Source organism: Uranotaenia lowii, chromosome 2 (assembly GCF_029784155.1).
Source record: "Uranotaenia lowii strain MFRU-FL chromosome 2, ASM2978415v1, whole genome shotgun sequence".
Taxonomy (NCBI): domain Eukaryota; kingdom Metazoa; phylum Arthropoda; class Insecta; order Diptera; family Culicidae; genus Uranotaenia; species Uranotaenia lowii.
This window is the reverse complement of record NC_073692.1, coordinates 10,011,055-10,025,979: the sequence shown is the minus strand read 5'-3', so window position 1 is coordinate 10,025,979 and position 14,925 is coordinate 10,011,055. Positions and strand designations below refer to the sequence as shown.

Here is a 14,925-nt window from a genome sequence, read left to right as displayed (position 1 = left end):
CCGTCCACTTTATGGTGCACTACCAGTGGACTACTCATCCTGAAAACGAGCATGAAAACAGCAAAAAGTGCACTACCGGTAGTGCCCCGGTGCACCACCACACGAAAACAAATTCTCTATTAGTTTGATTCCAGGTTAAAGATAATTTTATTGAACATCATCTCGTCGGGTCATTATAAGCGAACGTGTTGCTCTATCGATTGTTAGAGAGTAGTTCGGTGTTTCTCATTTCTATATTCGCCTACCTATAGCACACACTTATACGCTGCCGCGCACGTATTGCACAGCTTTAAGTTTCCCACCTAAAGCTTCCCATGCATACTGCATACAATCGCATGTTGGCGCTCAAGATGTAATAGGCTGTTGTCAATCTATTTGCTACCTATCTATAGTATATTTTGTGATGAATGACAAATTGGTTTTAATTTCAGTTCACTTTCTAATTAAACTTAGTGCAGTGAAATGTTACTTTTAACAGTATTGCAAATTTTATTTCTCTAACGTACAACATGGATTCAAGCCTACGCTCTATACGACAACTAACCTGTTGACGTTCACATCTTCCGTGTAAGACAGATTTGTCGGAGGATCTCAAACTGAAGTCATCTACAGCGACCTATCCGCGGCTTTCGACAAGATAAACCACAAAATAGTCATAGCCAAACTAGATCGTCCAAGCCAATTGTGTCCAGAGTGTTAACATGAGCCATATAGAGAGTTTGTGGTTGATTTTTAACAGAAAAGTGAACAAAGCCGATGTTAAGAAAGAAAAAACATTCCTGGAACAATATATGAAAAAGTGTGCGAAACGTTGCCAGGAAATGATTACTGAGGCCATAACCGACCATTTTAACAAATGGTGATCCGTTTTTATCAAATAAACCATACAGAAAACTGACTGGCACTGAGTTAGAAAAAATAATTAAAAAAAAATATTTCGATGATTAAAAGATCTTCAATCAACAAACTTAATCATGTTACATTGGAATGCGTCCGTGCATTTGTAATTCATTAGGTCATTATAAAGTAGGGCTCTTTTAAACATTAAAATTTTATTGATTGCATTCTTGTCCCATCCGACCTATAAGGTTGCCGATCTCTGGTCTAGACATTCATTCGTGTTCATGTTCAACTAGTTCGATCAGTTTAACTACCTATCATACACCAAACCAACTATGGAAGAATCCATTCGCCGGTTCCGAAGTGAAGAAAAACAAACTTCCTCTCTATCAAAACTTTGTAGCAAAAGACAGTTTTCTGTGAAAGACAGATCCAAGCAGCCATATATTTACCGATCAGCTGACTCGCTCCATTATTACTATGCACCTTTTACAGACGCCTGAACGAAACTTCACGTGACCAAAATAGTTATCCACGTCATTGTCGCGTCTTAGGTGGCTGGCTAGTAAATCGAAAATTAAAACCTTTCTTCAATACCTGATGGGTAATGATCGAGCTGAGGCCCAAACGCTAAAACAATCGAATTCGTTTGTTTCGGTGGTGATCTTTCATGGTTTTGTCTTACTTGTTGCTTTTCCGTTGTGTATTTTCGATTTTGCCAACCATTACGGTTGCGATCACTTTGACTTTCGTTCCGCTAATTGTTTTTTTTTCTGTCTTTCTACAACTATTTCAGTACCCCTACTATCTTTAGTTCGACATCAAAAGGTAGTGATAATTTGCCGTCTAATATACTTTTTTATCATTAGGTTTTGTTTTTATCCATCAGTCGAATTGGTTACAGTTCCATAGTGAATCAAGTCGATTGTTCGCGTTTTAACCAGTCATTGGTGAGTTATGTTTGCTGAAGCAAAAGCATCAACGATTTTAGCTATTTTTCTCAAAAGTATCTTTGAAAAAAAAAATTATTTAAAGTACAAATCAAAGTAAATCAATAAAAGTCTCTAGAGTGGTCCCAAATAGTTGGAAAACTTGAAAATGATAAAAACAAAGACAATTTACACTAAGTTTGGGACAAAAAACAAAAAGAAAAAAAATCACAAAAATGAAAAAAAATTATAGTTTCAAAATTAAACAAAACGACAAACATTACAAAAATGGAAAAATATCATAATAATATCTACTAGCGGCTGTTAGGAACTACCGTAAAACGGGGTAATATTGAATACCGGGTTAAATTTGACCAACAATAAACTTTTCTACAATATCATCAATAGCTCAGTCTATAGTTTTAATTTTTGAAAACTGTTTTCTACGTTTGAAAGCCTATGAATCGAGTATCAAATAGGAAAAGTTTGGTTTGTATTTAAATTTTTTTTCTGCAAGTAAAAATCTAATTCCAAGAACTTTAAATATCTATTTTTTCCAAGGCTCGCAAACAAACAGCTCTCCTGATGATACCAAAAAGCATTTAGAAGCAAACGGGTTGTTTATTGTGAAAGAACAACTTTTTTTCTTTGTATATGAACAGTCATTTAATGATAAATTTTTGATATTTAATAAATGAGGACATTTTCCAAAAGTAAGCCCGTATTGGATAAATGAATAGGAACCTTATCCAATCGTTAACTTTGAAGAAAAAATGAAAATGGAAATAGTGGAAGGGCCTAGGGGAATGTGTGAAAGTAAAATTTGATTGGTATTTTAAAGCTCAACTATTTAGCAATTATTATAATTTTTGCCCCTAAATGTAGGCAGCATCATAGTTCTTTTTTCGATTATAAATGTTTTTCAAAGAAAACGTTAAAAAGCAAAGAAAAATTGATAAACAAGCATTTGTAAATATTATGAAGGTGTTTTTTGGTCCTTTATTATCAAGAAAACTCGATAAAACCTTCAGAATAGAGACTGATCAATGTCACCCCAAAGCATTAAATTCCTAACAGGGACGAAAACGATTTTTCAATCAAATTTAAAGTAGTCTAATCAATTTCTGCACCCAAGTTTTACGTTCATAGGAGTCCAGTACTGGTTTTAAAAATATTAAATTTGCCACAATCCCCTTAACAGAAAAAATAGTCGAAATATATTGAAAAAAGTTATATTACCCCGGATTACGGTACTCCCAAGAAAGAAATTTTATGCGTGTAATCCGCTCTTGAGTGTCAATATGACGCTAGTTTGGTGGCTTGTAGCTTTATTCGGGTGCATCCAAACAAAAAATTCAATGAATTGAATGAGTTCTTGAAATTTTTAAATTTGCATCATTACATTTTTTATGAACGCACCCTGAAATTTCAGAAAAAAAAAACTACTAATCAGACCTTGCGTGTCAATTTGACATTCCTTGCTTAACCGCTATATCTATTTTGTTTCTCAAACGATTTTTGCAAAATTTATAGTTATGAAAATCTCGTAATGTAACTCGAATATGTTTCTCAGACAAAATTCACCTACAACACTTGAGTTTTCCGTTAGTCTTGATTTTTTTATTTTCAGCATATCTTTTTGGGTCGTCTCTTTTGCATTTTCTGACAGCGTGTAATTTCAAGTTTATATGTTTATATTATAAAGTTAGAACGATACATGAACCCGTAGATGAACTAGAAGCATTTCAGTGAGACGAGAAAAACTTTGATATTTCTCAAGTTAAAGAAGACTTGATAATCGATTCAGGGTGTCCTGCCTGACCCTAGGCAAAAATCTACTAAAATCCAAAGATAAAAGGTCCGTTAACTATTTTTGGCCATTTTTTTTTTTATTTAAAACTAGTTTATTAAAGGCCTTTTACTTTTACAAAGTTTCAATGTGCCGAGTGTATTCGTTTCACTAATTTTTGGCCATATTAGTTCTCATTTCACCGTTTGTAAGTAACAGACAAAGAGAGTTCTAAAAGTTTATCTACTACCCTAGTGTTATTGCATACTTTAAGGCGCAATTTTCTAGTTTTTAGATGAATACAGCATTTTGAGTCCTTTTTAACAGATAAAAACTAAATGAACTTTAGTTATTGAACAAATATTAGTCATTTCATAATAATCAATTATCAGGATCAATTCAGAAGAACAATATATAAAATATAATTATATAGTGTAGAACTAGATTTTCGCAAAGGATTATCAAAAAACTATTTAAATCAACTAGTAGGATTTAAATATTAATCAATAAAAAAACGTCGAGAATCTGTTTCATTTAACAATTATATCTCAGTTGGAAAATACTCATCAATGAATTTGTTAGTACAATTTTCTGATAAAACATGAAAAATGTCGCAAATTGAAAAAACTTTGTTAATTGTAAATGATTGAATAACAGTTAAAAGTTGGTCAGAATCTAAAAATATGCCGAGTTAAGCAGTTTTAATAAAAAAAATACTAAAGAATCCGTTTATGTTGCTTTTGTTTTGAACATCTTCCTTAATTTTCTACACATAAATTTCGAATATTTCCGAATAAATTTGATTTTAGTTGATTTAAAACACCTTCTGTATGACAGTTTTTCCTTTTTTTAATCCCTGAGAAAAGGGGAAAAATATGACAAAAATAAAAAAAAAACTCCACAATAAAATAAAACTTATTTATTTTAGCATCGCCTTCATTCACTTCATTTTAGCATCGGCTTAAAGGTTGATTATGAACATACCGGCTGAGGACTGAAGACAAACAGGCAAGAAAGATCCAACTATCCAATGGAAAGACCTTGATCACCTAAACGATAGACAACATGATAAACAACGAGCTACAACAGTGCTCTTTACATAAGCTAACGCCTGAATGTTTACAATTCTATATCATTCAACCTTTCTCCAATAATTCATAGTTCTGAATTCCATACAACCACACCATCAAAAACATCCTTACCATTTAGCATACAAAGTGTAAATTAACTCACGTGCTGTCAATTAACTTCTGTCGTTCACTGATCAACTTCCGATTATAACGACATACAATAAAAAAAAATCTACGAAAACTGTCGGAAAATTCCAACTTGCCTCGAGTATTGTATAAACTTATGCTTTCACACTCTTTGCCCTTTGATTCGCGTTTATTTACTTCCACCTTCGGATTCGATAGAGTTTAACAGAACACGCAACGAGTCGTCGACGAAACAGCAAAACAGCTGATGTTTTTCTCGGAATGAAACAATCAGCAAAACACCCGCCGGAATGTGTGTGTAGGTGGAAGGAAATGTCACTGCTAAGGATTTTCCGCTTCTGTCTTCTGTCCTTCGTGTTGCATATCAGCTGGGCGCATTTAGATGTACTCTAGTGGCAGAATGAGGAAGCTCCATTGAAGGGCCTTGAATGTATGCAATGAAATGGTGCTAGTACCGCTCACGTTAAGGTTTAAGTCTCCAATAAAACTAAGCTAGTACTGCAGCTTTTCAAGGGGTCTGTTTCCGGGAAATAATTACCAAAACGGAGTGCAATGGAATTGAAAATGAATCTTATGTTGATTTTGCTTTGTTCCTTTGACATTGAACTGAATTTTCTGTGGTGAATAAAGGAAATGAACGGATGAGATCTTTATTAATTTTCCATCTGTTTCAAATTAATGAACAAAAGGAGAATTTTTTTAAATTTTTCTGATTAATATTTTTACGGTTTTACGGAATGACCAATTCCCGGGAATCCTCCTAAAATCAGGAAAAATTTTCGGCCGTCAATTTCTTTCAAGCTAATGAACGATTCATCTGTCATATTCTAGTACCGCCAGCACCCTTCTGTCATCGACGGCGAGCGACTTTCTTTCTGATCCGCCATCCCGTTTAAGTTGTTGTCGCGTCGACTAGCTCGAAATAAAAAGTGAGAATTTCTTGTTAAAAAAGCATAGAATAGGCCTCATTAATAGCAGAAACTAAAGAGTAATTTACCGTTTTCGTTCCAGCACCCAAAAATGGAGAACGACGCCGGAGAATTCGTTGATCTGTACTGCCCAAGGAAGTGGTAAGTAATCGGTATTGGTTCCGTACTTTTCCAACACGTGTTTATAGATATTATTGGATTTTGGGGATGATTATGTGGAATTACAAGTTAGAGTTAGAAATTTGGTAGTAATTTTTATTGAAAAATGCTTCCGAGTCACGTACTTAATAGATTTGATCTCCGGGCAAAATTCGAACGAAACTTGTTTACGACCCTAACCTCACTTTGTTTTGTTTTGAATATAATACCATAGACCTTTGAGATGTAGTTTTTTTTTTCCAAAAGATAGATAATGCTTATTACCTATTTGATGCAATTATGTTACACAAACAGCATTTATTTTGTTTTCTTGGGCTTTTTTATGAACCAAAACAGATAGTGGTTCCAGCACTTCTCGTCAATTTAGTTAAGAATTAAGTTTAAGTTTATTATTCGAAATTACGGTAGCCTCAAAGTTAACATACAGTCCCCCCACAATCATTAGTCACTTAACGTATCATTTCACCACAAAATGTTCGTTCATTCGGGTGTTAGTGGACCAAACATCAGGCTTAGCATGAATTTCAGTCATTAAATATTCCCTCTTTGATTTCAAACATGATTTTGTTTCCAATTTAGTTGAAAAATAAAATAATTTACCGAAACAATCAGCGTTTTACAAAACCACAATTATGGGTCAAAATTGAAGCTTGTTACAATTATTAGTCATATTGCCCACAATTATTAGTCACATAGAAGTCCATGGCAACACCCGAATATCAACATGAAAATCAACAAGTTTCTGGCAAACATTCAGGGGCATTCTTTGCTAGTATACGTTCAAGGGGCAATTGGGTTGAGCTAGCAACCAAGAAATGTTTTGTTTTGCTTGCGAAAAAGTGACCCATGATTGTGTGGAACTTGGTGGATTCTGTAACAATTATGGGTCACTTTTATTTTGCTAAATATTATTGAATTTTCGCATTTCATTCGCTCAGTTTTATTTGGAAAATGTAAACTCTTCTTTTGTGCTTATATGGGACCAATTCATTTGGTTGGAATCTTTGAAATACCCGCATAAGGGGCTTAACGGTTGAAGATGTCAACCTTATAACATTGGAATTTTATGCGATAGTTCCACAGCTTATAGTCCACCTTTGATAAAAAGTATTCAAACAGCAATTTTACTGTTATAAAACGCACAAATAATATTTTCAATGCATTTTGATGACATTGTCGATTAACTAAAAATAATAATTTGATATAATTTCTTTTGGTTTAGAAGATATCAGCAGTTCTAATGATCGGTGACTAATAATTGTGTGTGACCCATGATTGTGGGGGGACTGTATAACTGTTGTACAAGGTCAAGGATAGTCAACTTTAAATGAGATTGCATACAGTTTCTTGAGATTTCACATTTAGTTAAGAATTCTTATAATATTTGATTATTAGGTATATCAAGTTAAACGCCCTTTATAAACCATTGAATTTATTTAGAAACTCCAAACGGGGAATGAATAAATCCAAAGGTTTAAAATCCCAAAAAATACAAAGTTCAGGTCTTCTGAAGGACCTCTACCAAAGATTGATTTTATTCTACTAAACTTAAAGAAACAGACATTCGTATATGATCAATGATGTTAATATAGAATAACGGTTAAACCTGTTGTCACACTTCTCAGCTCCTCGAGCAACCGCATCATCCACGCCAAGGATCATGCCTCCATCCAGATCAACATCGTCGACGTGAACCCCCAGACTGGCCGCATGCTGGAAACCTCCAAGGTGTACGCCATCTGCGGTGAAATTCGCCGTATGGGTGAATCCGACGATTGCATCGTCCGACTGGCCAAGAAGGATGGTCTGCTTACCAAGTGAGAATGAACTTTACCGAGGCTTGTTAAAAATCTTTATCGAACTAATATTTTTTTTCTCTTTCGTTTCAGGAACTACTAAAATTCTGGTATGTGATAAGAGGGGTGTATCATAATAAAATAATACTTTCTTTAAAGTAATTTACGGTGTAGGATGATCGATTAGATGACACTCCTTGACTAGGACTTAGGTATTTTGACTGAAGACTTCATACATCAACAAGCAGAGTTTCAATTTAACTTAAAATGTTCAAAAATGCAAATCATGAATGCTCATCGATGTCTGAAAGATTTATTTTTGAAAATGGTTGCTTCAATGCACAATTTCATTTAAGTTTTCTGAGCAACACGAACGATTGTTATAAGGTTTATCATCCTAAAATATTTTAGAAGCATTGCATCTAAGATTGACTTAAAGAAACGTAATCAAGCGGGGGGGGGGGTTTTAACCATAGTAGGTTTCTGAGGGTTGGCATTCTTCCGACGAACCATCGACCTGATTCAGAAGTACATAATTAAAAGGACGATTCGTACAATAGATAGAAAGAAAAATTTAGATCGTTTTGAAAAATTTAGATCGTTTTGAAAAATTTAGATCGTTAAGAATTGCTTAAAGATCCGTTTACCATATCGATTGATTGAGTTTCGGGTTTCAGTATTTCAAAGAACGGTGATCTTTTTTTTTCAAAATATGATTTTATTAATTCTACTTTTTACAGCTTTTACTCTCCATACATACAGGTTAGAAATAATTTAGCCTTGCTATCTGTTAATATTTAAAAAAAAAATGGAACTCACTGTACACTGATTTTGCTTTCATATTGCGCCGATTAAATACACTCTGAGACGATAAGTTACTTTAAATATTCATACGTACATAGATGTCTTAACATAAAAGAAATCATCGGGACCATAGAAACTAAAATTAGCTCTTATACAAGGGTTACTACTAACGATAAGTTCCAAATGACTGATTTTCGATTTTTCGTGTTAGTTTTCAATTTCACACAAAGCTTGATTATTAGGATTCTTTCATTCCGAACTGCAGGTCTGAACGAAAATATGTTTTCTCATTTTATCAGTGGGAAAGAGATCAAATGCTCATTCGTAGACATACAAGATACTTTTTAGCATAATCTGTGTTATTATCAATTTTAATCGACCATTTAAAATATCATTGTTAATGATAGGGATTAGTGCTTTGTGGTTATCTTTTGAATGATTTTTTAATTCACTCGGAACAAAATTGGAAATAGAGATCCAGACATTAAAAGTTTTCAAAAATTTAATAAAGACGATGACTCTCATTTTGTTGGTGTGCTAAACGTAAAAACTTATGCTAAACAAATAACACACGACGTGTTACAGGACACGACACGACATTTACGGATGACGGTCCAATCATATCGCCGCTTTTCATCTTGCTCAAACCGAATTTTCAACAAACTGACCACCTTTCGACGAATTCTTTTGGATAGTTTGGAAATGTATTAGTGTTTTTCCTTCATCTTCATCCTTCATCAATGAGACATCGTCCTGTAGATGGACAACATCGAGCCCGAAACCGGTTGACCAAAAATAGGTAAATTTAATTCCTTTTTCCGTTAGTAAAAACGTTAAGTGTCGTATCCTGTAATACGTCGTGTGTTATTTGTGTACGACGATGACTGTTGAAATAGTGTTGTCACGATTATCAGTTCCAACAATATAATGTGATGTTTCTAAAAGAAATTTTTTAAAACGTCTTCAAAAATTTTTAGAATTGAATGTTTATTTCTGCCAGTGACTGCCTAATCATGACGCATATAAATTTTGAAAGAGAACCACAAAGCAATATCACAATCTTCACCGATAAGCATAGTTTCATAATGAAGCATAACTAAAAAAAAGTCAACTTTCAAGTTGAATATAACTATGGAAAACTTACACTCTGTCCGGTTCTTTCGAAAGGAACACAAATAAAAGCTGACTATTAAAAAGGAAATTTGAAAGCCTAAGAACAATATCTTACAAATAACTTACAATTCCACAAACTGACCGCTGGTGAAGTACCTATATACATACGGGTGCCAAGTCGATTTCCGGGTGAAGCATCTTCACAGAAAACTACTAGCAGTTGCCAAAGTACTCGTCGGATGCTAAGATGGTACGACGAGCTCCTCGTCGTCAGAAATTTCGATATCATCGAAAGTATCGGGCTTAACGTTTTCCTTGATAACCATCTCGTCTTCTTCCTCATCCTCGTCATCATCATCGTCTTCGTCGTCTTCAAGATCATCTGCCGGTTGCTGAGTGGATTCTTTTCCATCCACCTTGTCACCCTCCTTTGCGGGTTCTTCTTTTGCATCCTCGGTTATGCTTGGTGGTCTACTACTATCTCCAGTGGTAATTTCAGCCGGTTTCTTTGTCTCATCATTTTCGCTGTGTGCAACTGCAGGAGATCCAACTTGACTACTGCTGCCAGTATCTTCATGTTTTTCTTCCAGTTTCGAATCGGATTCTCCTTTCTCCGCATCGACCTTTGTTGATGTGCTAGGAGGTGATTTGCTACCGCTTGAAGTGCTTGTAGATGGCTTAGTGTTATGGCTTTTCGAAGCACCAGCCTCGGGTTCCAATTCATTCTCGTCGTCCGTATCTTTGTCTTGAACTCGGGCGAATCTGAAAAAGAGTTATTTAACATTAATCCAAATGCCGAATTAGCTTACGACTGTTGTGAAACAACGTTAGTTCGAATCGCTCCGTTTTCACGTCTGATTCCAAATTACTTACTTATCAATGACATCGTCGACGTTGCGATGCAGCTTCTTGTTGTCTTCCAGTTTGTCCAGCAGCTTCCGATCCACCAACGCCGGATCCTTTTCTGCGCCACTGTAGTACGAAACCGTTTCATACAAATCCGTTTTTCTCCGCTTCTGCAGCAGCTTCCCGATCTTGATAAATGCATCCTGGGCTATCTTGGTCATCTCGTCTCGCCTCATCCGATAGCCGTACTGGGTGTTGCAATGTTGCAAACACTTCAATACATCGAAATAATCCGGAAACAAGCTCGTTCGATTGACGAACGTCTGAATGGTGCGGTTAAACTCGGGATAGTGCGTGCCATCGAATTTGATAGGCTTCCGCACGACCCGATGTGCGTGTTTGCTTTCGCCGGTTATATCACAGATTTTTTCGTAAATCTCGAAAGCACGCTTTTTGTAGCGCTCCTGCATCAGATAGGCCGAGTTGATTTCCTCCTCAAAGTCCACCTCCATTTCCTCTAGCTTGGCAATGCGCTTCTTCAAAATGTACAATGCTCGATTCAAGCGTCGAATCTGATTGTCCTTTCTTTCGCTGCCTGTGCTAGTTATGTTCTCATTTGTCATCACCGAATCACGTGATTTACGTCTTATATTCAGTTCCTCTACTATGCTGGACAATTTAAGGTAAACCAGTTCAGGATTACTTGTAACCTCTTCCGTAACGGTTGTGACTGTTTTCTTAAAACTTTTTGAATTGATATAATCTGGATGGACGCATTCGTAATATTTGATTAACTTCTTCTGGATGAGCAGCTCCATTTCTGGCGAAGTATCGGCCTTTCTGCATGCGTTCAGCAGATCAGCAAACTCTTTACCAATAGGGTTCTTTTCAAAGGCGCTCTTTTTCTCCTTTTCTTTCTTCTCCGAGCGACGACTAGCGGTGGTATTCGATGTAGTGTGAGAATCAGCAGTGCTACTGCTTCCTGGTGTGGCCGTCTTCCGGTCAACCATTTCTTCCTCTAACAATGGACTTCTCTTTTTCATAGCCAGTTTTGTTTGCTGCTGCTTCTCGTGATCGTTCAGTATCTGTTGATACTTTTTCAAATCCTTTTCCCACTCATCTGAGTAGCTAATGATGGCAAAATTGTCATTGACTGGATGGCGATTGTTGTTTTCTGCCGACTCTTTGGATAAATTTGTGGCCACGGTAATCGGCTTGATGCGTCTTATTTTGTTTGATGGGTCCGTAGGAGATCGAAGGGATAAGTTTTGGGGCTGGAGTTGCCTGCTGTGGTTGTTGCTTCCATTCATTCCATCAGAAGCTGCTAATGGAAGAGGGGCGGCTGGTGGACCCAACTTGCGCCTTTTAGGTTCTCCCGACTGTGGAATGAAAAAAGAAAATAACAAGGTAAACTTGGTTGGCCTAGGTTAACAGAATAAATTTGAGGATACGGAATAAATACATAAAATGTTGCGCTTTATGTTAAAAGACTTCTCATCGTGGATACTACGTACTGGGGAAAACTGCATGGTGTTGATAAGAGATGGCGTAACTTTGTTTTTTTTTTTTTTGTGATGTTGGTACACTCTTCGCTTAAACGTATGTAAAGTTGTATTATAATCTTTTCAACAAGCTATCTAGTACTATCTGAATACATTCCAAAGAATGCCATAAATGCATTTGAATCAGTTTCAAATTTTCATGGCATTCACATAATTTACGACTTAGCTAGGCTGTTTCCAGTCCTACAGAAATTAATAAGTGGATTTTTTGTACATAAAAAGCTATTGAGCAGTATCAGATTCTCTTTTCAAGTATAGAACTTTAATCGTTGTTCAATTTTGTTTGTTATTACTTTGGATTAATATCGTGACTTTAAATTGATAAATCCTGTTGTATTTTTTTTGAGCAAACGTAACTTGTATTCTGTCTCAGTGGAGACAGAAGTGTGAAATGTCTCAGAATTTCAAAGCATGTTTATAAACATTTCTATTACTACGCACTTCTGATTATGAAGAGAAACCCGGTTTAGGTCTTGAATCATGCTATGATTTCATAGAAAGGATTTTTATTCACTGAAAAGTTTATCCATCCAAGCGAGCCAAGAATATCCTAGTTTCAAAAATGTAATTCCCAATTTTATGCGAATCTATTCCTCCAGTGTCATGTCATTTCTATCGGAGAAAAACATTGAACAAAGAAGAAAGCCTGCCCACATCCACGCAGTGTAGCAATAAAACATCTTCAACTCCACCCATCACCACCCCACTACTGCCGGGAATATTAAAAATCAATGGCTACTGAGGACTGATATTGCCCATATTTTAGAAGATTACATAACGCAATTAACATCCAACAATCCTCGGAAATCCAAGTAAAAACAATTTTACCCAATTCAATTTACTTTCGATTGAATATTGGGACTTTCGATCTCGATTGCAGCGCATGAAAACAACCATTATTCTTAGCTGTAGTCACTCGAGTCTGACATTTTGCTTTCAGCTCCAAAAGTGACACTACCATCGAAAGGAGGAAAAGAGTGAAAAATTTTAAGCGCGACCAAGCCTGCGAAACTTTTTTCACGCCATCAGACAAACATTTGAGCGAAGGTAAAAATAAAAAATTCTAGATCTTACCTCTTCATCCGACGAATCCAAAACAATGATCGATGCAGGATCCATCTTGATCTAAACTTGAATAAAATTGTCTTCACACGAAAACACACGGCTTCCAGCCTACTGCGACGCAATTACAATGCACCAGCTCGGAGTAGACATGGAAATCACCTTTTAACTTCGAAAATCCTGTATGGATTTTTTTTTCCACTCAGCTTATTGTCGAAGCCCTAAACTTTGCAGAGATGCTTCGATGTCTCACTAGCACTAATTTGCACACGCGAATGACAAACACACATTTAGTCGGCTCAAATACCCCTGGACAGCGGAAATAAGCTGCAATTATATCACATCGTCATTCACGCCGACTATTTCAAGCATTTCAAGTGTCTATTCAACAAGAAAGCTTCCTGTACAGTCAAATATGCAATGATTTTCGCTGAAAAATGTAATACTCCGCCAAAATTGCTTTAATTTGTCTGTGCTGATGTCCGCTGAATGATTTTAGTTCTACACTTGCGCTCAATTTGCTCAATAACTTCCCATAAAAAGCATTAATATGATGATGGCAGACAGTGACGGATTAGGGTTTAATGACCATAATTTAAGAGGCATTACATGTTCTATATAACGAACGAAATTTTAAAGTCCCTACCTTATAATCAGAATAAAACTGTTTTAAAAAACTTCAAATTGATAAAAATACTCTGAAATAATGAAAGAAACAGAATAAAGCGGGAAATATTTTTGCATTTCACATCTTCCATATACGCAAACGGACCACTTGTTGGTAAACAATGAGCTCCTGCTCGACTTGATGCGCATGAGGCATCTACGCGTGTGGGATCTGCAAAGCTGGCAGCACGGAAGAGTTACAGCTAAAAATGAGCGCAAGACCTGCTGAGAGTTCCACTTAAGTTTACAGGAATATCATTGCGAAAGGGCAGGTTTTTATTTAAACAATGACAAATTTTTCATCCATTGACCGTATATTTTGGATATATGGTCACCGTCACCGATCCAACCATGGCTTCACAGCCAAAGTAGAAGAAGAAGAAGAAGACCGTATATTTTAATTAGAGTTATGATTCAAAAAAAAAGTTTTAAGCTTCAAAAATGAGCTTCTTAGATGTCAATTATAACTATTTTCATAATATTTTCACATTTTCGTAGGTGATGGAAAGAGTTAAAGAAACATAAGCTATCAAAAAACGAAAGAACATAAGCCGTAAATATCATGAATTTTTCGAAAAAGATACAACTGCTCACCGGCAAGACTTGAACCTGCAATCTCCGCTTCAGTACAACGGCGGCCGTTGAGTGATGTTTCAGCTTTGTTTCCAAGTGTTCCCGTTAAAGAAGCTTCTGATCTGTTAGAAGATTGGTTGCTTCAACAACACAATGGGAGCACTTGGAAACTCAAAGTTAGAAACTACAAGAAATTGGTGGACTTGTGTATGGGACAAACCTTCTTTGGGAACCAATGGGAAATCCTCTGTCTCCATTCTTGTGTGAACTGTTTATGGCTCATTTGGAGGAGACTCTTGAAAATCAAGATTTATTACCCGAAAAAAGGTGGAGATATCTCCATTTGACATTTGATGGACTCTTTAAACGATATTTTATGTGAGTTGGGTGTCGTGACTGATGGTTCTTCTTTCACAACAATTACACTATACAATAACACAGATTTGTAACTAAAAATAACGCTACTGACGACGAAAACGATCCGCGCTTTATTACAACTCTTTACAAACTGGCTTCAAGCCGGTCGACCAAGCTTTCCTTTCCTCCGAGAGAACACTCACGCTCAAAAGCTCATATATGGAAGCAAGCTGAAGCATCCCATTTATACGCAATGACTCTCTCGGATTTATTCTCTCACGAT

The 14,925-nt window shown here is 36.0% G+C and overlaps 2 protein-coding genes across 2 annotated transcripts; one reads left to right on the top strand and one right to left on the bottom strand.

Annotated features, from left to right (window-relative positions):
• The first annotated feature begins 5,602 nt into the window (after positions 1–5,602).
• Positions 5,603–7,821, top strand: LOC129746823 (40S ribosomal protein S21). The gene is made up of 4 exons (XM_055740710.1): positions 5,603–5,704; positions 5,787–5,845; positions 7,489–7,680; positions 7,753–7,821. The coding sequence occupies exons 2-4, from the start codon at positions 5,796–5,798 to the stop codon at positions 7,760–7,762; spliced, it is 252 nt and encodes an 83-aa protein (XP_055596685.1). The 5' UTR covers positions 5,603–5,704; positions 5,787–5,795; the 3' UTR covers positions 7,763–7,821.
• Positions 7,822–8,376: 555 nt separating this feature from the next.
• On the bottom strand, positions 8,377–13,672 carry LOC129746822 (daxx-like protein). The gene is made up of 3 exons (XM_055740709.1): positions 13,059–13,672; positions 10,450–11,801; positions 8,377–10,338 (listed from the first exon to the last, which is right to left on the bottom strand). Exons 1-3 carry the CDS (start codon positions 13,101–13,103, stop codon positions 9,819–9,821), a joined length of 1,917 nt encoding a protein of 638 aa, XP_055596684.1. The 5' UTR covers positions 13,104–13,672; the 3' UTR covers positions 8,377–9,818.
• Positions 13,673–14,925: the final 1,253 nt, after the last annotated feature.